The 22,763-nt window shown below is 43.0% G+C and overlaps 1 protein-coding gene across 1 annotated transcript in view; it reads right to left on the minus strand.

Annotated features, from left to right (window-relative positions):
* cdk6 (cyclin dependent kinase 6) overlaps positions 1–22,763 on the minus strand; it is a 39,609-nt gene that overhangs the window by 5,337 nt on the left and 11,509 nt on the right. Inside the window, exon 4 of the mRNA XM_085261773.1 lies at positions 6,158–6,267. Within this exon, the coding sequence (XP_085117899.1) occupies positions 6,158–6,267 (110 nt within the window). The remainder of the gene's footprint in view (positions 1–6,157; positions 6,268–22,763) is intronic.

Raw genomic sequence — 22,763 nt, forward strand, 5'->3', positions numbered from 1 at the left:
GTGGAGACACTGGGGATATTAGTCACACAAAAGGTGTTTGGAACATTTTTACTGTGACAGCAGACTCCCTGTCACAGGCTTAAGTTTGGAAGTGGAATTAAGATCTTAGTTTCTTTCCAGTGTTCAGAAATGGTGTCCTTGAGTAACGGATGTCTCAAAAATGATTGCATATGCAGGTCTTTTAGGGCAAGGCACCGCACTGAGAACTTTGAAAGGCATGTAAGATCAGACCAAACCAGTTTCTGACTGTTGCAAACGAAAAAAAGAGAAAAAAAAAAATCACCTACAGCAAAGTTATCATGCCAAAACAAGTAGGGCTGATAATTCCGAGAGGTCCATTTTTAAACCTGGAGTGGTTTGTTGGTTTGTTGAAGGGGGATAACTGGATTCACACAGAGCTGGCCGCTGGCATGCACACACAGTCAGCAGCTGAGTGCGAGTGCTCGCGCCCTGGCATCGTTTCCCCACCCTGAGATTTGCACGTACAAATCCCAATGCCCATGCACAACGCCACACAAGTGGCTGCAGTGAAAAGGCCGAGACCGAGTTGGGACAGGCAGCTGAGTCACGCATCCTTTAGTGCCAGCACGGCGTCGTCCCACATTCCTTTGAGAGAACCTCTGGAATGCGCGTGTGAATTCGCATGTTTGCACGTGAGCGTCTCGAACTATCTAAGTGGGAGCTGGAAAGAAATGAGGTGTGTGTGTTGGACTGCGGACTTTTCACGCAGGCTATCCCGCGCTGTACTGCATGCACGCGTGCTTTTGAGAATTTATCAATCGAGTTCCAAACTGTGAGAAAGTCAACACGGATGTGGGGCCTCTCCCGGGCCATTAACGAACCGCGTTCAACCTTTTTGGTTAGGGGAATGTCAACAAGCACAAGCTCTCTCCAAAATTCATTCGAACTGTGACTCACCCAACACCATCCCAGCCATGCAGATGCAGACTTGTATAATATTTGCTCAAATTCCTTTGAGAGCAACTATTCTCACTACAGTACATAGTCATTAAAAAGACTTTTAATGACCATGTACTCTAATAGCATGTTTGGTGGTGAAAGTGAAGAAGAATGTGCTTATGAGTCATGAAACCTTTGAAGTCTCATGACTCAAAGAAAGACTTCACATGTTTCTGGCCTGAGACGTGACGTGGTGCGTCAAAAATGGGGGTCATGGCTGCTCGTGGGGGGTTTTAGGCTTACTTTCAAAATTACATCTAACCTATGAACTGACTGTTTCTTCTTCACTCAGCCTTTTTCACTCTGTGCTTATAAACTACTCTGCATTTAAATCATTAGTTATGAATCTCTGGTGTTCTTCCACAGGGCATCTTAACCAGTCGAGTCAGATGGCTGGCCCTCTCTGAGACAGTTTGTGTTGGAGGTTTCTTCCTGTTAAAAGGGAGTTTTTCCTTGCCACTTTCTCTAGGTGCTTGCTCATAGAGGTTGATTGTTGGGGTTTTCCTCTGATATTGCAAAGTGAAGATGCTACAATAATGCAAAGTCCAACCCGACATCTTGCAAACCAAACAAAATCAAAGTAAGCGACAGAAAACAGGAGACCAATTATTTTTCCTTTGTTTTCTATCATATATGTACAGACGGTTTAGTCCTGCAGTGTAGATGCTCACAGTGGTGAGTATAAACCAAAAGATCAGGGTTAACAGCTCAAAATGCTTCAGCTAATCTTTTTTACTACTCTTGATTCTAGGATGTCAGAGCTCTTTATGTCGTCACAACTCTGGTTCTGAGCAGTCGCTTTACCTGACCAACTATCTGTTTCCGAGGGGGCACCCAATCAGAAGAAAGCTGACTTAAAGGATGATGGACGAATGAAGGGGGCTCCAACAAGTTCTAGTATAAGACAAATTTGACTTTCAATCATGCAAAGATTTTCTCTAGTGGAGCAAGGAATAAAAATGTTTAGCTAGCAATGAGCATAACAGATCTCCTTTAAAAGTGGTAAACAATTATTCTCAAAAACAGCTTAATTGTGAGCATAGAGGTCTGCTTTTGTGCCCGTGAGCTGTCAGCATTTCTAATCTCAATTTCAATATAACTGCAAAACTAACAAACACTGCTTTCTCTCAATATCTTGCTTTCTTTCTCTTCTCCCAGGTGCCCTTTAATCTCTGACAGGTGGCCTTTTAAAAGCCATCTTAATCACCCGCTGAGACTGAGCAGAGAAGTGCGTGTTCGTGTGCGTTTGTGGCCATCAAAGAGCTTTGCCTTACCTTCTACCTTAAAGCAAAGTTGGGCAGATGCCAGATTTTGAAAATGAACTACACAAACCAACACACTTCAAAGTTTATTGTGTCAGGGTGCGAGGAGATGTACTGCATTCAACTGCTCACTCTGATCAGGGCTGCAGGCAGAACCAGTCTGTGCTTTTAAATGAGCACCATATAACACAAGGACAGACCTTTTGTACACAGATTAAGCACACATTGTTTCTACTAATTGACTTAAAAATGTTTGATTACAGATCAAGATCAGTTTTTTCACGACTGTAAAAGACGCATTGATGGGAAATAAACTTTGCTTTGTTCTCTTCATTTAAAGCCTGACCTTCAATAAAAAATTCCAGCTTGACCTTGCCACAAGTATGGAAAGTACCATACATCACTGACATTGAATGAAGTAGTTACGAGCATGACTGTGAATACATTACCTCTAAAACTTATTCGAAATTCACCCATAAACCGCTGAAAATATTTGAAATGCGGTGCACAGACACAATTTCTGAACGCCAATGACGAGGATAACGTTTTATACCTGGCGCCACAAACTGAAAACCTGTAAATGCTTCACCTGCTTTGCATGATTCGGAGTTTGAAATAATCCTGCTTATTTTTGGACCGCGGCCCCCTTTAATTCATCACCGGTCTCCGTTCCCCCCACCCTTCAAGGCCGACTATGAGAAACTTTTGACAGCAGAGGGGGACTTCTGTGACCACAGCTGTGTCATTCAGATGACCATACAAGGGATCTCTGCTCTCACCGAAACCTCTGCATACGCTGACCTCATGAAACTTTGGCCATGTTTCACGATTACACATCATTATGAAAGTGCACATATGGCGTGTGTATGTGTTTTGTTTTTTGATCAATATATGAACAACAGGAAAATAAGGAAACTTGAAACAGTTTGAAAGATGTCAAATGACGTGGGAACGTAAGTTCGAAGAGAAGCTATACTGTGAAGTGGTCTCGATTTAAATGTTGCAAACTAAGAGAATGAAACCTTAATCCTAATTATAAAACTAAGTATCAAAGCAGTCTCTCACAGTCCCAAAAGACCCATCTTTTTGTCCTATGCGTGAAAACTTGTAAAGCATCATTAAAATACGGTCACCTGCCAAGATTTAAATAGCCGGCAAACAAATTGAGCTTGATCAAACAACTCTTAGATCAAGTTTCATCACGGCACCATTTGTCAACAAGATACTCCGAAAGTGCCTCTGCGTGTTTTTGTGCAGCACGACTAGATGTTAGCCTTGGGTAACCTTTTGATAGAGGAACCTATACATTCCCATCAGGTCCCAAGTACAGAGCGTGCGTTGCTGTGTGCGGCCTTGCATGCTGGGGTAAGGAGTCGTTTGGGGAAGGAAGCAGGGCTGCTTCTCTTGGCACTTAGCCCTACCTCAGAAAGACTGTTATTATCTACTGTAGAACACACCACAGCCTGGCGCGGCCTCTCTACTCTCAATTAAAGCATACATTTTATACATACTATAGCACCTTAAAAACATTAAATCAACGTCGTCTTAATTTGACGAGGATAAAACTGCATCTTTTTGCCCCCGTCTTTTCTTTCTTCCAAAAGACCAAAAACAGGCAGTTGTAACTCTTTTTTTTTTTTGGGTGAAAACTGTCCGTTATTAGCTTGGCTCGCCAGCATGAAGTTCGTTAGACCACAAACTGACAAATACCTACACCAAGTAGAAGTAGAAGTAGAATCTAGACTTGCATGCTGCAACCACAGCAGACAGCAGTGTTACTGTAATGGCTTGATAAGCCAACCGAAATGTGATTCCTCGCTGCTCATAACGCATCTGACAGGTGTCATTTGAGGAAAAGATGACTACAGTAAGAAACTCCCAAATAACCGATTGTGACGAGTGATTTCAGTTCGTGTTTTTCAAGTTAAATTAGAGCAATGATACAAAGGACGCCCGTGGCCCTCTTCGTCGAGCTGCTCCTTTGTGAGCGATCGTAAATACAACAGTCAAAGAAAACTTAAAGCTTTTTCATCTGTTTACATGGGAACATTTTTATGAGTATTGACACAAGGGGTAAAAATCAAACTTGGGTCACAGATAATAACTGGATTTTTGAATTTATTTTTTTTAAACTGTAAATATGGTCAACCCACCAGTAAAGAGGACGTTTTGATGTCTTATACTGCCCCAAAAATGTGTCTATTATATTATTTAATTCTTACTATTACTGCAACTTATATGATAAAATGAACAGTCAGATAATTTATGAGGGGGGCTACAGAGACTTTTTTTTTTTTTTTTTTTTGCCTCCGTGACTCAGTTATCAGATTTTATTGCAAACAAGTATGAAGGAGTATTTAATATTAATGACACAATGACTTTGTTCCAGTCCCCCATATCACTTCTCATGTCTGTAACCTCCCCAAGTGATTCGGTTAAAGTGCTGTGCTCACTGAGGAATGTCATCATTACTCAATCATTACTTAACAACACAGTAAAGGGACTTTGGTGGGTATTTTCCCTTCCACACTGCTTTGGCGTAACCCAAATAAGAGAAATTACAATAGCTATCAAGAGTTTGTTGGAACAGAAATAAAACTTCATCAGTCTTGGGTTGGACACCCTTTTCCCTTCAGAAATGCCTTAATTGCTTGTGGCACAGATTCAACAAGTGGCTCTAAAAGTTCCTCAGAGTTTTTGCTCCACGTTGACATTACGGAGTCATTCAGTTGGTGCAGATTTGTCGGCTGCACACCCACGAGGTTAATCTTCCGCTGCACCACATGCCAAAATGCTGCATTGGATTGATATCTGGTGTCTATGGAGGCCATTTGAGTACAGTGAAATCATTGTTATGACGATATGAGCTTTGTAACATAGCACTTTATCTGCCATCAGAAGATGGGTACTCTGTGGTCTGTGGTCATAATATTCAGGTAGGCTGTGGCATTTCAACCATACTTATTTGGCATTGAGCATAATTTTAAATGGCACAAAAATATCCCACACACCATCACACCATAACCAGCAGACTAAACCTTTGATACTAGGCAGGATGGATTTATGCTTTCATGTTCACCCCAAATTATGACGCTAACATCCGAATGCTGCAGCAGAAATAGAGACTCATCAGATCGAGCAACATTTTTCCAATTATCTGTGGTTTAAACTTGGTGAACTTGTGTAAACTATAGCCTCAGTTTCCTTTTTTTTGGCTGAATAGGTGGTCTTCTGTTATTAAAGCTCATCTGCTTTCAGATTGGACATGTTGATCGGTCATCTTGACCATGTCAACACGTCTAAAAGCACCGATTCCCTGCTATGTGATCGGCTAATTCGTATAAACAAGAAATTAAGCAGGTATACCCAATATAGTGGCTAGAAGTCTCTATACCATGCAACGTCACATCTTGGCAACAGGAAAGCGGGTCATCTATAAGGTCTACATGGCCTTAAGCACAGCCCCGAATCCCAAATTGTCTCTTATATAACCGTTAGCCTAAGTGTGTATATCACAGATAAAGACACACAGATGTGTGTGCAAATAGGTGATGTGGTTAGTAAGACCCAGCAAAGTGCTATTAAAAAAAAGATACCAGTGAAAACAATCAAGACAACATGACGCTCACAAAGAGTCTGAATTTGAAGACCAAAGTCTAACATGTGTTTAGACTTTACCGCCAAGGTGCGTCAACACTAAACCTCTGAATGAAATGTGATCGTGTGACTCGGGAAGCATTTGTGAAAACTTCGACAGAATCCTTCCACATTATGTTTATTGTATGGTACACTGCTCAACAGTAAAAGTACCAGAATCAACATTAGTGGAAGAAACAAAGGAATACGAGAAATGCTTAGAGACTTTAACTGAAGTTCAAAGTCAGTCCAGATTTAAACAAGTATAAAGCCCAGATAGCTTTGCCCATCGGCCTCACCTTCTCCTGAACATCTCAGCGAAGATACAGCCGACACTCCACAGGTCCACCGGTGTAGCGTAACTTGACTGGAGCAGCACTTCTGGGGCTCTGTACCACAGCGTCACCACCTGTAACACAGCAGAAAACCCGTCAGGTTTTACTGCACAAAATACACACACAGACACACAAGTCACTAATGCACAGGGTTAATGCTTCTCTGCCCCCATCTTGAGCTTACGTAAGACATGAAATCATATCTGGCAGGACAGGCCTCCCTGTTCCCATTCTGGTGTACCCACTTCACACAATCTTTCCACATCAATCCACCGGGGAAACTCAGAACTGTACTTTTATTTACAATTGCAGCGTGAACGTCAGTACAGAGGAGCACCTATTACAAAGACGCACAATACATGTCTCAAACCTGGCAGACAACATGTGCATGGGAAATGAAAAGGGGGTGATTAACTGATATCAACCGCCCCGCTCTACCCCTCCTTCCTGTCAAAATAGAGAGAGAGGAAAAAAAAGAACACTTCCTGTCTTTTATCAGACTACCCTACATCCACCTGAAGCATCAACAGCAGCCATTTTGTGCTACTTCAAACTAAGCATGTTTTCCAAATTTGTCCCTGTAACTCTCCCTGGGACCTCGCAGTTTGTGTGTGTGGAGCCATGAGCCTGCAGGAAAGCAGCAGCATTGTTAACAGCTACAGTAGGGAAAGCCTCCAGACAAAACTCAGTGACCCCTAGTAAGAGAGTGGACGGGTTCCAGGTGCTTTCCTAAACTCCAGATTTTTCCTACAGCTTTTGGCTGCAGTTCCCCCTCCAGGCACTGCAGGCTGCTTATCTGGATCTTCAAGTCAGGGACGAATGTATGTAAGCAAAGAGGATGCACTGTCACGTAGATATATTTATAGACTTGGCTGGCTCTGCACAAGTATGAAGGAACAATCATTGGATTCTCCCCCTTTTCTTATAAGATCTTATTCAGTCTTAAAATATGCTTGAATAGGTAATTTGAGAGGAATGATCTTCAAAAGAAGTACGCAGTTAAATATAAACTATTAGTGAATGAACTGGGTCATTGTTTATGTGACCGGCACAAGTTGCTTGTGTGTTTCTGACTTGCAGGATTGTGGTGAAAGGAAACTCATGTTGGGTCTGATGCTCCACACTTTGCTTTCAGTATTTTTCAAAAACCTCTGAAACTGCTCTAAAACTTTCAGACACTCACAGCAACCAGGTGACACTTTCACAGACTCTGATTTGGATGATGAGGGTTTATTACTGGAAAGCTAATGAAATCCTCATAAGTCCCAGGTGGGCTTTCAGTTGATTGCCAACTAGCCTAAATTACATCCAAAAACTCCACAAAACATGCTACAAGTAATCAGACAGTATTAGTTTAAAGTACTGCAGTGACTAAAGGGTTTATGGTTGCTGGGCTGGTGTCTATTTGCATAGATCTTTACCTGCACAGAAAAGAAGGATTGTGGAAATGTAATCAAAGCACGTTCAAGATTAAAAATGCATGCATTATAAGCAGCAACAGTGGCTGCAGAGGACAGTTTTCATTGTTTTCAAGCACTCGGTTTCACTTCAATATTTAAACTTCTTTCTCTGTTATGTCTTCTCCACAGCAGGGAGGGCCGGGGGTGGTAGCTAAAGGGACCAACAATAGCACAAACACAAACAAACACCGGTAGCCCAGATTACAGTTTGCTCTACATATGTGACAATGCCATCGGGTGCACATACACAACTACGAAGATAAGGGTGTGCAAAGGTCTGCAGAACACATGTGTAGGGGTTTCCTTGTGCAGTGCTGCGTCAGGAGTCGCAGGTAGTGTACAACTGGATTTAAATACATTACTGGCAGCCTAAATAAATATTCTAGGCCAATCAATTACCAGGTCATCCGGCCATGGAATAGGAATTCCACGGAAATCACTTTATATATGACAGTGGCACGAGAAGTTGTCCTGGATATGTGAGGTGAACTGAGCAAGTGAGCAAATCTCCAAGCCGACAAGTGAGATTGATAAGAGGAATAAAAACCTGAGCCGCATTTTTTCTAAAGTGAATGAGACTATTAATAGAGCCGGGGGCCGCATTTTGCAGATGTGTGATACTTTCTCATCTCTACTTCCTGCTTCAGTGGAAATAGGGCGGAAGTTGAGGCTAGTTGGCTGAGATCCGTCGGGCGAGTCACGTGACCAGAAATGAGACACGCATCTGCCAAGTGAGCACACTAAGTGTTAGGGTCATTGACGAATTTTAGAACAGTGAAACCTCAAAGAAAATCATGAATGGAAGTCGCACAGCTTCCCATAGAGCCGGGCTACATACTTTCATTTTAATCAAGGACAGGACTCAACACAACATTGCTACATTTTTGTTGGAATTTTTTAATTTTTTAAAAGAGATTTTAAGTTTGCAGCAAAGTACTGAGCTCAATCTTCAGTTACAGCATATCTGCATCTGGCGCCTATGGAGATATTGCCATGAGACGTTTAAATGCAGGTCGCCATTTTTAAACATGGATAGATGCTTAACCGACAAATGGCCCGCTCCACGTCTTCCTCTTACGCTTGCAGTTGCAGGCTAAAATGCATGTGACCTCAGTCTATTGCATGGATTTGTCACCCTGCAAAGTCAAAAGTCAGGACTCCAATATACACGTATGCACGCACGCACACATGCACACAAACTCACACTCTCACAAAGCCTTCTAGGAAGAACCACAGACCTAGAGCTCGGGGTATATCCGCCTCAGTGAAATGCAGTTATTCGAAAACCCAGCCACAACTGCAGATTAAGGCATATACATAACACATGCATGCACTTGCAGACACACCGGAAGATAGCTGTATTAAGCTTTATTTCAAATATGAAATTACACCCCAGCCACTTGCAAAATACTAAACCATTTTTGTAGCCGTGTATTTATGGCCTTGCATGCCTGCACTGAAGGATAAGCCAGCATTTACTCTAGATTTGTGTTTTTTGTCAATGGTCATCATAAAGGAAACTAAAACCAAAAGCAGATGATTTTTCAGTACTTTCCAATTTCCCTTACTCCATCTTTGACACTTAAATTTATTCCTGCTCAAGACATAAAAAAGTCACATATTTAAAAACATATTTATAGATCATTTTCATCCATATTCTTTGCACTAGATAGTGTTTAGAGCACCAGCTCCCTTTTCTCCATACATCCTCCCTCATCTCTATAAAAAAAAGCCTATTTCTCTGTTTCTGTAAGTCTATAAAACACACGTGTCTAAAATGCAGTACAGCCCAGACTTAAGTTGGAGAACCTACTGTGTGCATGAGTGGGTTTAGATCACACACAGTTTGACACTATGCATGGAATGCTCAAGCCTGTTGCATCCAACCCCTTGAAAGAAATAAAAAACAACAACTCATCCCTACAATGCTTTGAGACGAGGCCTAAACACACAACCAAATAACTGTTTTCACAGAGATGATTATAACAACATGTGTCTGCTACAAAATGAAAAAAGGACATTCCACACTTGTAATGTTCCCTTTTGCCCCCCCCCCCCGCAATCTTCTTCCGACCACGTTTGCATTCCTCCTTCCTTAGTCTCGCTTTCTCACCCTTCTTATTCTCTGTTCTGCTTCACAAATACCCTCATTATACACTCCTGCTCTCCTTTTTCTGCACGGGCTACAATAAACACACACAAACTCATGCACGCAGTATAACGAAAAGTCAAAAAAATGGGTCGGTCGTTTTGCATTTTCAATCTGCCTGCGTCCATCTGAAACCCTTCTTCGCCTATGGCACGGAAACAGAAAACCCAGGAGGTGGTCAGATAAAGCCAAATGAGAAAAAAGACAGAGCAAGCTAAGAGCAACACAGCGAGAGAGAGAGATGTAGTGAGTGCACGAGGCTGACTCCAGATTAAAGGACAACATTCTCGGAATTCCTTTCTGCTGAGACCATCGTCCTCAGCCCTGCCTGCTGCTCTTTCCTCCCGGCTCCTCATCAGGGAGGAAATGGCTTCTCCTACCCCCAAGGACCTCCAGACCTCCTAGGTCAGACCTCCAAGCCTGTCCGCCTTGCAACATCCGTTCCAGTGCTGCCAGTGCATGCTGCATGTACGGGGGGGCTTGTATGACAATAAGGTGCATGCACGTGAGCAAGGGTGGGGTTGGAAGTAGGGGCATTTGGTTTGAGCTATGTGTGAGTATTTGCATGCGACTTAGAGAGCACCTGCTTTAGCTTGGATGAGTATGCTTCAGTGCCAAGAACCTTCTTGTGCTAGAGTGTGTAACTGCAAATGCATGCAAGTCATCTGCAGCATGTGTTTGATGTTTAAGGGATAAGTCAGTTTATTACAGCCTGGGCTTTATTTTTCCCAGATTAGTGCATCTTTGTTGTCAGTGATTAGCCCGTGTGTTTACCAGTTAACTGAAGCAACATTTCAAAATGGCAACTTTCCATCGAATCAGAAATATATAACATCTGAGTAACAATTATGAACAATGAACTCTGGGACAGGCCATCACCCCCCACGCCATCACGGTGCCGAAAATTCAATCGAGGTAGCTTTCAAAATAAGGTCAAAGTGACTTTTTGGTAAACAACAGCAACTCTTATCTGAAGTAAATCTACTGCAGAATGGCTTGAAATTGGGTGCGGGGCAATCTCAATCTTAATCCAAAAAGAGATGCGGTGAAATGCCCTCATGGAAGCTGCTCATACCACACGTCACAATATCGCTGAGCTGAAGGATGTCTTTAAAAGTATGTTCCAAAAGTCCGCCAGAATATTGTGCAGGGTCTGCACTTTTGTTAAACACGTGTGAAACCTACGCTCGCCTCTTTGCCAATGTCGTTAGAATCACAAATATTGGCTGCGGTTGCACAAAGTAACAAAATAAGCCATAAACACTATAGCTCGGCTAGAAAAACAGGACCTACACTGTAATAACCAGAGTCAGTCATTCTTTTAGGTGAGCAGAACGTTTTTTTGAACTATTGGAGACCACATGCTTCATTCCTCATCCCATTCTTCTTCAAATCTCCAGACGTCTTCCTGTCAGTCAGCGTGACCTGATGTCATAAGGGGCTGCAGCGCCAGAGGCGAGGAGGCTGATGGCGCTTGGCTCGGGGCCCATGTTTACATTCCCTGTCACTGAGGAAGCCTAGGATGAAAGAGCACCACTGCACAGTGATACACGCCCTCCACACACACACACACACACACGTAATCGAAAAGAGCAGGATTGTCGAAAGTCGATATTTTCAGTTGCTGAATCAACCGGAATAGAGTGGAGTGCACTTAGGTTTGAGCACATTCCTGAAAACAATCCACAACAAGTTGAAGTCTTCCTAAGAGAACCTCAGAGGAAAACGTATAAAGACTCCGGTGTATGTGGGCTGGCCAACATTTGGGTGAAGCAGAGCGGATGTCATAATAATAAGCATTAAACAGCATTGTGTCTCCAGAGAAACGTCAGCAGTCAGCCATCTTGTAAACACCATTATTTCATTCCTCCTTCACTTTTCCTCTCGCTCCCTTTTTTTTGTTCTGCAAAAAAAAGAAAAAAAATTCACAGCCTCCGATAATCACTCTGCCCAGACCAGGAAAGAAAATAAAGGAGAAAATTTAAAAGAAAAATGAGGTGGGGGGGAGAAAAGGTTCATGGAGACAGAGACGCCTGTGGGATGGACTGAGAGAGCGCGAGAGAACTACAGGGGCACAAAAAAGAAAAGTGCAAGAGCAGCACACAAACTGTATACAGTAAAACGAGGGGCAGTGAGACTGCTGCCAAAGTATGCACAGCGTACAGGAATGCAGCACGGGGCCCTCGGCACACAAAACAAAGACAGCACAGTCAGTGGCTCTCTCTCCCCAGTGCTACCACATCCGCACATCATTAACTGGAAAATTCCTGATATATGCTGTAATCCCCCCCCCTCCTATTCCTCTTGCTGCTGCTGGTACAGACTAGGCTTTAAAATCCAGGTGACTGGTGCATGTGCACATGTGATTCACACGCACCAGTCAGTAGCCTCCTTTTCCGCACCTGCTGGGTTGCCAAGACATCGGCAACAATTAATACAGCAATGTGCAGAAGTACGAAAGTGTGTGTGTGTGTGTGTGTGTGGGGGGGGGGGGCGGGAGGGGGGGGGGGATGGGATCTCTAATCATATATGTATGTGTGTGTCAGTGTGTGTGTGTGTGAAACCCTGCGAGTGTTTGCTTATGTCAAACTGAGGCCAACCCCTTTGCTCCAGCCGGCTGCAGTCAAAGCATAGAGGATGACTTTTCCTTTTTTCCCATGTGGAGCCGTTTGAGGAGATATCTAAACATTCCCACATTCAGTGCTGCACGTGCTCTCCTGCGTGCACTGCGAGGACTTTTTCCCCTCCCTCCCTCGCCCAGCCTGCTTGCCTCTGTCTCTCTCTCTCTCTCTCTCTCTCTCTCATTTCTTGCCTGTCCAGAGCAGAAACACATTGTTTGGCATGAGGACAAATTCACAGACATGACGATCCGCTTCATACTTTGTCATCGCCGAGTTATTTCATTTTCGCCCGAATGTTTCTGAGCTCTGCTGCATTAAACAGTGGAGGTGCACAGCTGATGTCTGACATAGTTGGACGATTGCATCGGCCCCTACAGCATGTTTTGGAAAGAGGCTTTTTTTTTGTTGTTTTTTTAAACATTGCATTTGGTTTAAGGGGGGGGGGGGGGGGGGGGGCACGACACACCTTATTTGCATGATCATCACTATCTTCTAAGAACATCATGACACTTTTTCCCGCCAACAGATTTTAACTGATATTTGTAGTCAAACGAGCGTGCAGAGGTGGGAGACACTTTCATAGTGAAAATGCAAATGCAGACTGAATACAGTCAGACTGCTCTTGAAAGTCTTGTAGAGTTAAAAGCACGTCTGCCGTTTGAGCATGGGCAGGAAATCTGGTTTCAATTTGTTTAATGTCGTCTGAGATACGGGTGTCTAATTCTGGTACGGGTAGTGGGAGGGCTGCGAGAGGGAACCGGGGGGAAGAAGTGGGAAAACACCTTTGATCAGGTAACAGTTACAGTCCCCTGCATGTCACCAACCAACATTTTACGGGAAGTGGTGGCTGTCGACGTGCAGATTGTTTGAGACGAGTCTATTCAAAATTATGCAAATCAGAAAAGCAGCAATGAGTAAAAAAAAAACAAAAAAACAGTGTTTGTATTCAAAACAAGTAAGCCTCAGTTTAGCCAGGACATAAAATTCCCTTCGGCTCCCATGTCTCTCAACACACTGATGTAAGATAAGATCAGAGGCAAGACAAAAAACATTTTCACCACTAATAAGCTTATCTTGTCATTCCCAGTAAATGATGGCTGCGCGCTCCATGTCTTTTCAGTTAAAGCTAGAAAAACACAAGAGTTCAACAGACACCGCTCACATCAAAGTCTGCTGGCATTCCCCTTCAGTTTTCCAAATTCAATTTGAGTGGCAACGACATGCGCGTGACAGACATAAGAGCGGAACGCAATGGGCATCATGGGATCATCCTGTCGAGCCTTGTATGACGATGATTATCAATGTGTGGATGGCAACAATGGAAAGACCCCTATGGTCAGGTTACAGGAAGTTATTTATTGGAAGCTTCACCTAACTTGACCTGCATGAGTCACATGAAGCTGAGGGGATTCCCTTATCTTACCGTTAGGAATTTTCTTAAAAACACTGAGCTGGATTTCTCCTCAAGCTCAAGGTTTAACATGAACTGATATGTTTCATGCATTACGTATATGGTCAATAGGGATTAGCTGCCCTTTTCATTAATTAAATAAAACATTCATTAATGCACAGGAGTGAAGAGAGAGAGATGAGTTCCTCAACGTGCATCCATTTCCATCATTCCAGTTATGCAGAGTTGCTGATTTGTTACAGAGCCCTGAGCTGGATAAGCAGGAGAGGATCGATTAATGCTCAGATGATGGAGGCAGATTTAAAGGACTTTTCTGCTAGAATGGCTTCATTTCCCAGAACTTTAGTGGGAGTGTTAACGAAAAGTGTAAGAGTTTAGTGTAGGAGATGAAGTTATACCAACATCCTGTTGATCCTAAGTGGGCAGAGCAGATGCTGTGGTGTGTTTGAAGGGAAAAAGAGATTCACTCAGATGCATAATCAACAATAACCAGCCCCAAAAATCCACCGTGCATTAGTTATTTCCTAAACATTCAAAATTCATCCACCCACAGCTATTACAAGACACCATAAAGTGTGTTTTCATTGTTACTAGGCTACCTGTTGCCTTTTTTGGTAGTTATTTTAATGGTTAGAGTTCATATCCTGTGAGACTGAAATGGAAAATTCTCCATAATAAAACTCTTGAAATGACAGGAAAAAAAAGATCTCTGCCTTTATTAAAATAGATCAGAGTCTTACTAACATCCAGCAGTTATGGTGCTCTCTACCAAATAATTTACACGTTACAAACTGTGTCTGTCAACTAAAGGCATGCGTGCTCTTGTTTGTGTGCTCCGATGTTTATGGCCTAGTGTTGGTGCTGACATGTGGAAACTGTCTGATGTGCAGACTCTTGTGTGCAGAGAAAGCCTCTTTAAGCTGTATTTGTTCAGAGAAACACTTTGCACGTCTGTTTCAAAACACTGCTGTGACTCATGAAATACATAGTTTGTATTTCATGATATTTTATGTGAATCTGTTGCATGTGCTTTTCGTTGCAACTGCCTCTCGAGATTTATTTATATTTACCTACTTGAAGTTATAACCTTCGCCAAGGAGGTTATGTTTAGCATTTGCATGATTTCCCGTCTGTTAACATAATAGGTCGAAAGGTTTTGAATGAATCCTGATAAAACTTTGTAGCGGGTGTCGAGTGGGGTCATGCTAACAATCCATTAAAATGTGGCCTACATCCAGCGAAGGTCTTCCACGCCAACTTCATGATTTGTTACAAAAATTGGCGAAAAGACTTAGATGTGATGTGTATTGTCAAACTGTAGAAAGTACTGTGCAAAGATCTAAAATATGTCACAACAATTAATACATGTCACATGTGATATTTAAAACGGTTTCTCATGGGCTCTGCAACATGAAGGACGTGATACCGGTATGTGGGGTGTCACATTTGACGTTTCATCTCATTTTTACATTTCACGTCCCTTTCTTTCAAGTTGACCTTAAAATCTGCTATATCTGTAAAGTTATGACAACAGAAAGAGCTAGTTAAACGTACTGCAGCATAATATAAGATCATAAGATCAAGTTATTCATGCCCAGTTACAAATAAATACCAAAGAGACAAAGAGGAGTTGAAAAGGGTGCAGAGAGAGCTGAGGGGACTGATGAGGAATGGGAAGGAGAGCTACAGGCAGAAGATGGAGAACCAGCTTCAACAAAACAACGTTGGTGAAGTCTGGAGAGGCCTCAGAACCATCTCGGGCCACAAACAGCAGAACTCTCTGCCTGGGAGGGATGTGAGATGGGCAAATGAACTGAATCATTTCTTCAACAGATTTGACTCAGCCATGAGGCAGTCTGCAACATCGGCTGCAGACTCACCCACCCCCACTGCTGCTGTTCCACCTCAGACACTTCACACCTCCTCTATTCACCCTGCTCACTCCCCCCCACCCCCAACAACAGCATCCAATACACACTCAACACAAGGCTCCAGCCTGTCTCTCTCAACCACCCAGGTTAGGAGGGAACTGAGGAGGATTAATGGCAAGAAGGCAGCGGGTCCAGATGGCATCAGCTCGAGGGTCGTCAGGTCCTGCGCGGACCAACTGTGTGGGGTGATGGAGCACCTCTTCAACCTGAGCCTGAGGTTGGGAAGAGTCCCACAGCTCTGGAAAACCTCCTGTGTTGTACCAGTGCCAAAGACTTCACGCCCCAAGGACCTCAACAGCTACAGGCCGGTGGCTCTGACATCCCACCTGATGAAGACCCTGGAGCGGTTGGTCCTGGCTCAGCTTCGGCGCCTAATAAGCTCATCACTGGACCCACTTCAGTTTGCCTACCAGCCTGGCATTGGAGCGGATGATGCCGTCATTCACCTCCTACATCGTTCCCTCGCTCACCTGGAGACCGCTGGAAGCACTGTGAGAATCATGTTCTTTGATTTCTCCAGTGCCTTCAACACCATTCTTCCCTCGGTTCTAAAGGACAAGCTGGTGAACTCTGGAGTGGACCATCACCTCACTACCTGGATCCTGGACTACCTCACCGACCGACCACAGTATGTGAGAACTCAGGGCTGTGTGTCGGACAGGGTCGTCTGCAGTACGGGGGCCCCACAGGGAACGGTTCTGGCTCCGTTCCTCTTCACCATCTACACTGCAGACTTCTCCCACAACTCCACCCAGTGCTTCCTGCAGAAGTTCTCTGATGACTCTGCAATAGTCGGCCTCATCACTGATGGGGACGACAAGGAGTACAGAGGACTGACCCAAGACTTTGTGGACTGGTGCCAGCTGAACTACCTCCAGATCAACGCCAGTAAAACCAAGGAACTGGTGGTAGACTTCCGCAGGCACAAGCATTCTCCACTGCAACCACTGAACATCCAAGGTATGGACATTGAGGCTGTGGACAGCTACAGGTACCTTGGTGTTCATCGGAACAATAGACTGGACTGGACTCATAACTCAGACGCCCTCTACAGGAAAGGGCAGAGCAGGCTGTACCTGCTGCGGAGACTCAGGTCGTTTGGAGTGGAGGGCCCACTCCTGAAGACCTTCTATGACTCTGTTGTGGCTTCTGCTATCTTTTATGGCGTGGTCTGCTGGGGCGGCAGCATCTCTGCTGGGGACAGGAAGAGACTGAACAGGGTGATCCGAAGGGCCAGCTCTGTTCTAGGATGCCCTCTGGACCCAGTGGAGGTGGTGAGTGACAGGAGAACGGCGGCTAAGCTGTCATCCCTGTTGGACAACATCTCCCACCCCATGCAGCAGACTGTGACAGCACTGAGCAGCTCCTTCAGTGGGAGACTGCGGCACCCACGGTGTGGGACGGAGAGATTTCGCAGGTCTTTCCTCCCCACTGCTGTCAGACTCCATAATAAAGACTTTAACTGATCAAGCACACACATCCATACATATGCAATAATACTAAGTGCAATAATCCTTTCTGTCATCGTTGTATTTTTACTCAGTTGTATATAGTATTTGTATTCTATTTTTATCTTATTGTACATTTATTTTATTTTATTCTACTGTATATAGTATTTTATTTTATTCTATTCTGTACAGTTGTGTACTGTATTTATTCTTATTGTATTCTAATTTTTGCCTCATAACTTTTGCACTGTCCACTTCCTGCTGTGACAAAACAAATTTCCCAAGTGTGGGACTAATAAAGGTTATCTTATCTTATCTTATCAATCATCTACTACCTACTCCTACAAAATGTTTGTGTATTAAAAGTAAATGTGTTATGCCATGTGTTGGCACTCTTTTAGTGCTTTTTGGTGAATTTATTATAGATTCTTCTTTATGTTTTCTGTTCACTCACTGTACTGGTGATGCAAATGATTCCTAGAAGGTTCACTGACACGCGTCACCTGCAGGGTTTAGGACGCTGTCACACTGGAAGCCGGTCAGGCCTTTAAGAACTCGAGTATTCATTTTAGATGTTGAATGAAATGAACGTTGTGCACATTTATGACAGATTCTCTGAGAGTGTATTGCATGTTTGTAACATCTATAAAGTAGAATATAGTATAAATTTCTACTTTTGACAGCTCAACTGAACTCTGAGTGGAATGAATTTTAAGAATGTCACAGTTTTTACATTTACAGCCACTCCCTGTTTAACGTGGTTTCTCTTTTTCTCTAAACCCACTGGCCCGAAGAAGGGCCAACACTGAGAAGTCACAAATTACTGCATCTCTGCAAAGACTATGTGCAAAGTCTTTTAGTTTTACAAATTAAACAACAGTCATCCCAAAGCATTTCATATTCTGAGATAAAGACCCTACCAGTGATTTAAACGTCTTGATGCATTCTCAATCATCCAGGTAAGTAATTCTCCAAAAGTTGATTCTGTTCATCTGGATGTAGCATTTTCCTGCAGCTTTTATAAGACTGGGGAAACCTGCAGTCAGCTGAGACTGAAGAAGTCACTTGGATGACTGACGAAACGTTTCTCCCACGGAAAACGCTACATCCAGATGAACAGAATCAACTTTTGGAGAACCCTACCAGTGTTGTCATCCTGCTAACAAACCCAGCGTTTACTAAGTCCATTAATAATCTCATTACATGTTTTCTGTCACTTTATGCATTTAAGATGCAAGAAAAAGTTGTGCTACTCTGTGAGTTGGTTTGTTTTGTATTAAAATGATGTGACACTTCTTCCCATTTCCAAAAAGATTTTGCTTCAAGTGCTTTGGCAGAAGGAGGATCTTAAAGAGCCCTCTGCACTCTTTCCTGTTATGTCAGATTAACCCATCAGCTTTTCCCATCTGCCTGTCACTCAAGGCAGTACAATGAGGCTGTAGCCAAACTAGGGTCATAAAAAAAAACCATCAACAAAGCAATGGTCCCTCAGGGACTGCCGGGGGGCACCCTAATCTGGACCCCCACACAAACCCTTTGGGTGGTCTCCCTCCCCTCTCCCTCTTTTTACTCTCCACCTCCTTTCTACGAGAAGCCGATTTGGTTGGGTTGGGGGGCAATCACTCATATTCATTCATGCATGCACCCGGACTCCATGACCCATTTTTAATGCACGTGTATTAGCAAGCCACCATGTTGCTATGTGAGGCAGCAAATTCATCACAAAAAGAGAAGTTCAGGCAATGCTGGTAAATCATCAGCAGAAAGTACAGCAGTGCTACTTTCAGTTAGCAACACTGGGGGGGGGGAAAAAAAAACCAAAAAAAAAACCATAAGAGTGAGTGAGGGACTCTTTGACAACTTCATGCAAATGTTCATTTCAGTCATCTTGTCATTCTAGAAGTGCTAAATGAATCACTTTGAAAGTGAGAGAGAACCTCATTCGCTTAAGCAACAGCAGTTCTCTAAAGCCCATCTGTCTACCAGTAACGGTGGCATTAGGTGACTAAATATGTAACTGTTGGTCTGTTGGGCAAAGGGGAAGATCCTCTTAAACACTGTGTGTGTGTTGCATACAGTGTAGATTGTGCGCTTTATTATTAGCAAGAGGAAACAATGAATGGATGAATGGAGATTGTGTATGTGTGCGCGTTTGTTTGTGTGTGTGTTGGGCTGATAGGGGGATTCCAGATGCAGGAACATTCATCTGGAACCGAAGACCCCGTCCTCGCAGCTCCACACCAGCGCGTGCATGTGCTGAGACACACACACACACACCCCATCTCGTTTTGTGGCCCAATCTAACCGAGGAAGGAAATGAGTGCTCGAGTGTGACTGCAAACAGATTAACATGTTATGTGCTGCTCTGTGTGTGTGCGCGAGTAGTTTCGGGGACTTCATAACTGCTGCTCATATGTGAAGGTGAATCCCCTAGCAAGTATTCTTTCCTCGACAAAAATGCCCCCATCTAGTCATAAAAAAAGAAAAGAAACTATCACACCTACTTGAGACAAATCCTCAGTACAACCACATACACACTAAATATTGTGTAACACTATGCAAATTCTATGGTTAATCATGTCTTCATCTACTATGAATAATCATCAGTCAGGATGATAGATAACTGAGGAAATACTTATCTTAATCTAAAAAACGTACCCTGTATGATAATACTGAGAAATTATACGTTTATGGCGTGGCCTACGATCATTACTCAAACTGAATTTCTTTCCTCTTAAAGACTAACCCAGTTAAAAGCAGCTATCAGGTGTAACCTTTGGAACCGTAACTCATCTGTACTTTCCAATAACTGCTGCCTTAATAATGAAAGTGCAAGTTCACATCAGTGTTTCCAAGACAAACACTTTACCTGCCAATCTGCCCACTTATGTGAATGCCTCCCAGGGTATTTGTTGAGTAATCTTAGCATTTAATTTAATTATTAACTTAAAATTGAACAACAATGCCATCCACAGTGGATCTACCAACAGACACGCCCTCCATTCTTATTTATTAAAGTCGCCACCAACACGTAGCTGACCAGAGCACATTTTATACTCTTCTATTAGGAGCAAGTCCAAGCTCATGTACATGCCTGACATTATTGCCAACAGAGTGTGAAACTGATGACTGAAAATATCACATCTGGACTTTAAGAAGACAACGTACACAAAGGTCACTGGGGCATGCATGCTGGGATGGTCAGCTTACTTGACATTTTTAATGGGTTTGGGGTTTTTCTTGAATCTGGAGATTTGTTTCATTAAACTGCCTTTAAAACCACCAGAAATGGTATTTCTCCATAAAATTGCCTACAGAGCACCAGAAGTTGTTACTGTGCAGTAGATGTAAGCATGTCGGCTTTGGCTGTTACACAGAGAAGAGCACCAATGACAATGCCACAGACGAGCAGAATCAAAGCTTGTCCTCTATCAGCTCAGCTTTCTCGACATTTATGTCACCTGCACCCAGGTGGATTATGGTGGATGCAGAAAAGTACAACACCAGCCTATCCAGGTGCATGCACTTTTTCCTTCTGACATATTTCTGCCAAAAGAAAAAATAAATTAGGTTTTTGCCCCACTCACATGAGCCTTCAACAAGCCTTAACATAAGGTAATGACACTATCCCAATGGACTCAAAAAGTCCAGACACATTAATGATGAAATTTCCTAAAAGGCGGGCAGATCAGAAAAGCTTTGAATAAAAGTTTTTTTTAAAAAGGAAAAAGAAACCCAAAGTACTGAGCTACTGTTGCTGCCTACCTTGATCTTGAAAGTCTCATCTCTCCTCATTTTAAACTCTTCCAAAGACTCTTTTCAGTCCCTCTCTATATATATTATCTGGTCATCAGAGCCCAGAGCTCAGCAGTTAGGCATCAAAGTCCCGACAGCGGGACGGGAGGGGTGTCTGTCTCTCCTTGCCTGTTCCATCCCTGTCTGCGACAGCCACTGAGGGATTCCTGAGGCAGGCCACGGGGCCCCTTGGCTCTCAATTTACACAGAGAAATCCTATCATTTGGCACTGTTCTGCCGAGCTACCCGTTGATGCCCTGTAAGTGCCCGCTACAACACATTAGACGCTTTTCATCCAACTCTCAGGGGATGGGAGGGAAGTTCAAGGCAGTGTGTCTTGTGTTGGGCTTTGGGGTCAGGAGTGGGATCCACCAAAAAGCCTTGAAGACAACGTCGGCATGAGTTTGAAGTATCCACACACACATTTTATGAAGATCCTACTACAAAGTGCATGTTCGAGGATGGTTGGTACAAATAAATAAAAGACAACACACACACTAAGTGAAACCCTGTAGAAAAGAAAAGAAAAAGGTTTCGAGTCAGTTTTTGAATGTAGTTACAGCTGTAACTGACTTCAGGTCAGCAGGCAGGTTGTTTCCAAACAGCATCACAGTAACTGACAGAACCTCATGAAACTTAGGATCTAATTCTGGAAACAGTTAAAAGACCTGCACCTAATGACCTAAGAGGTCTGACTGGGTTATAGGCACTAAACCAGTCAAAGGATTTTAAAGGTAATTCTCTGTTAAACTGGGAACCAATGAAATGCCTTCAGTACTGGAATAATATGTTCAAGTTTGCATGTACATGTAAGGACTGTAGCTGGTGCAGTGAGCTTAAGTCATTCTACTGATGATTCTAATAGTCAGTATTAAATAAATAAAGACTTACAACAGTCTAACCTGCTAGATATGAATGCATGGATCAATTACTCAAAGTCAGTTTGAGAGAAGGATTTTCAATTTTGTTTTTATCAATTTAGATGGATGTAAACAGTCCTCGTGACTTTATCAACATGACTGAGATGACTGTCCAAAATAATGCCAATGTTTTAACCTGCTGACTGTGTTTGAGAAAAAGTGGTGATAAATATGAACAGATTTTCTCTCCTATTTTTAGAACAACAAATATTTCCATCTCGTTTCTGTTCAATTCAGAAACGTTTCTGACTTCCAGCAAATAATGTCATCAACGGATCTTATTCATTTGTGATCGCTATAGCAGTATAACAGTTCACCTTTCTGTGTTTCGGCGATTTTTTTTTTTTTTGTGCAATTTTGAATGCTTTGAGTTTTTTTACACTGTCAATCTCGTGCGAAGTCTCCTGTCCAGTACAGAATACGTTCACCTTGTCAAATTTACATAGATCTTCGATCGCTAACAGTGTTACTCAGAAGTGCTGTACTGTAAGTCTTCTCCCCAACAAACACAACACTGTCGACGAAGCATTTTGCACTGTCAAAGGCACCGAAAGGCAGAGGAAGATGCTAACCATCGCACAAAAAGTTGGACTTCTGGACACAATCAGATAAGTCAAACTTTACTCAACTCATTCTTCTTGCTTCCTCTACTTCTGTACCATTGATTCATTAATGTTGGATTCTCTGGCAGCTGCTCTATTCCCATGTTCTGGACCTGAAAACAGGGTTTGATCTTTGGTTTCATTCTATAATATAATTCTATAATATAATACTATTTTCAGAACGTAACTCCCGCGAAAAACGAGGGAACGCTGTACCAAGCAGGAGCATGTGA

The sequence above is a fragment of the Mchenga conophoros genome, linkage group LG22 (assembly GCF_057382185.1).
Source record: "Mchenga conophoros isolate Kocher_MC1m ecotype Shallow Benthic linkage group LG22, M_conophoros_male_GT1.1, whole genome shotgun sequence".
In the NCBI taxonomy this organism is placed as follows: domain Eukaryota; kingdom Metazoa; phylum Chordata; class Actinopteri; order Cichliformes; family Cichlidae; genus Mchenga; species Mchenga conophoros.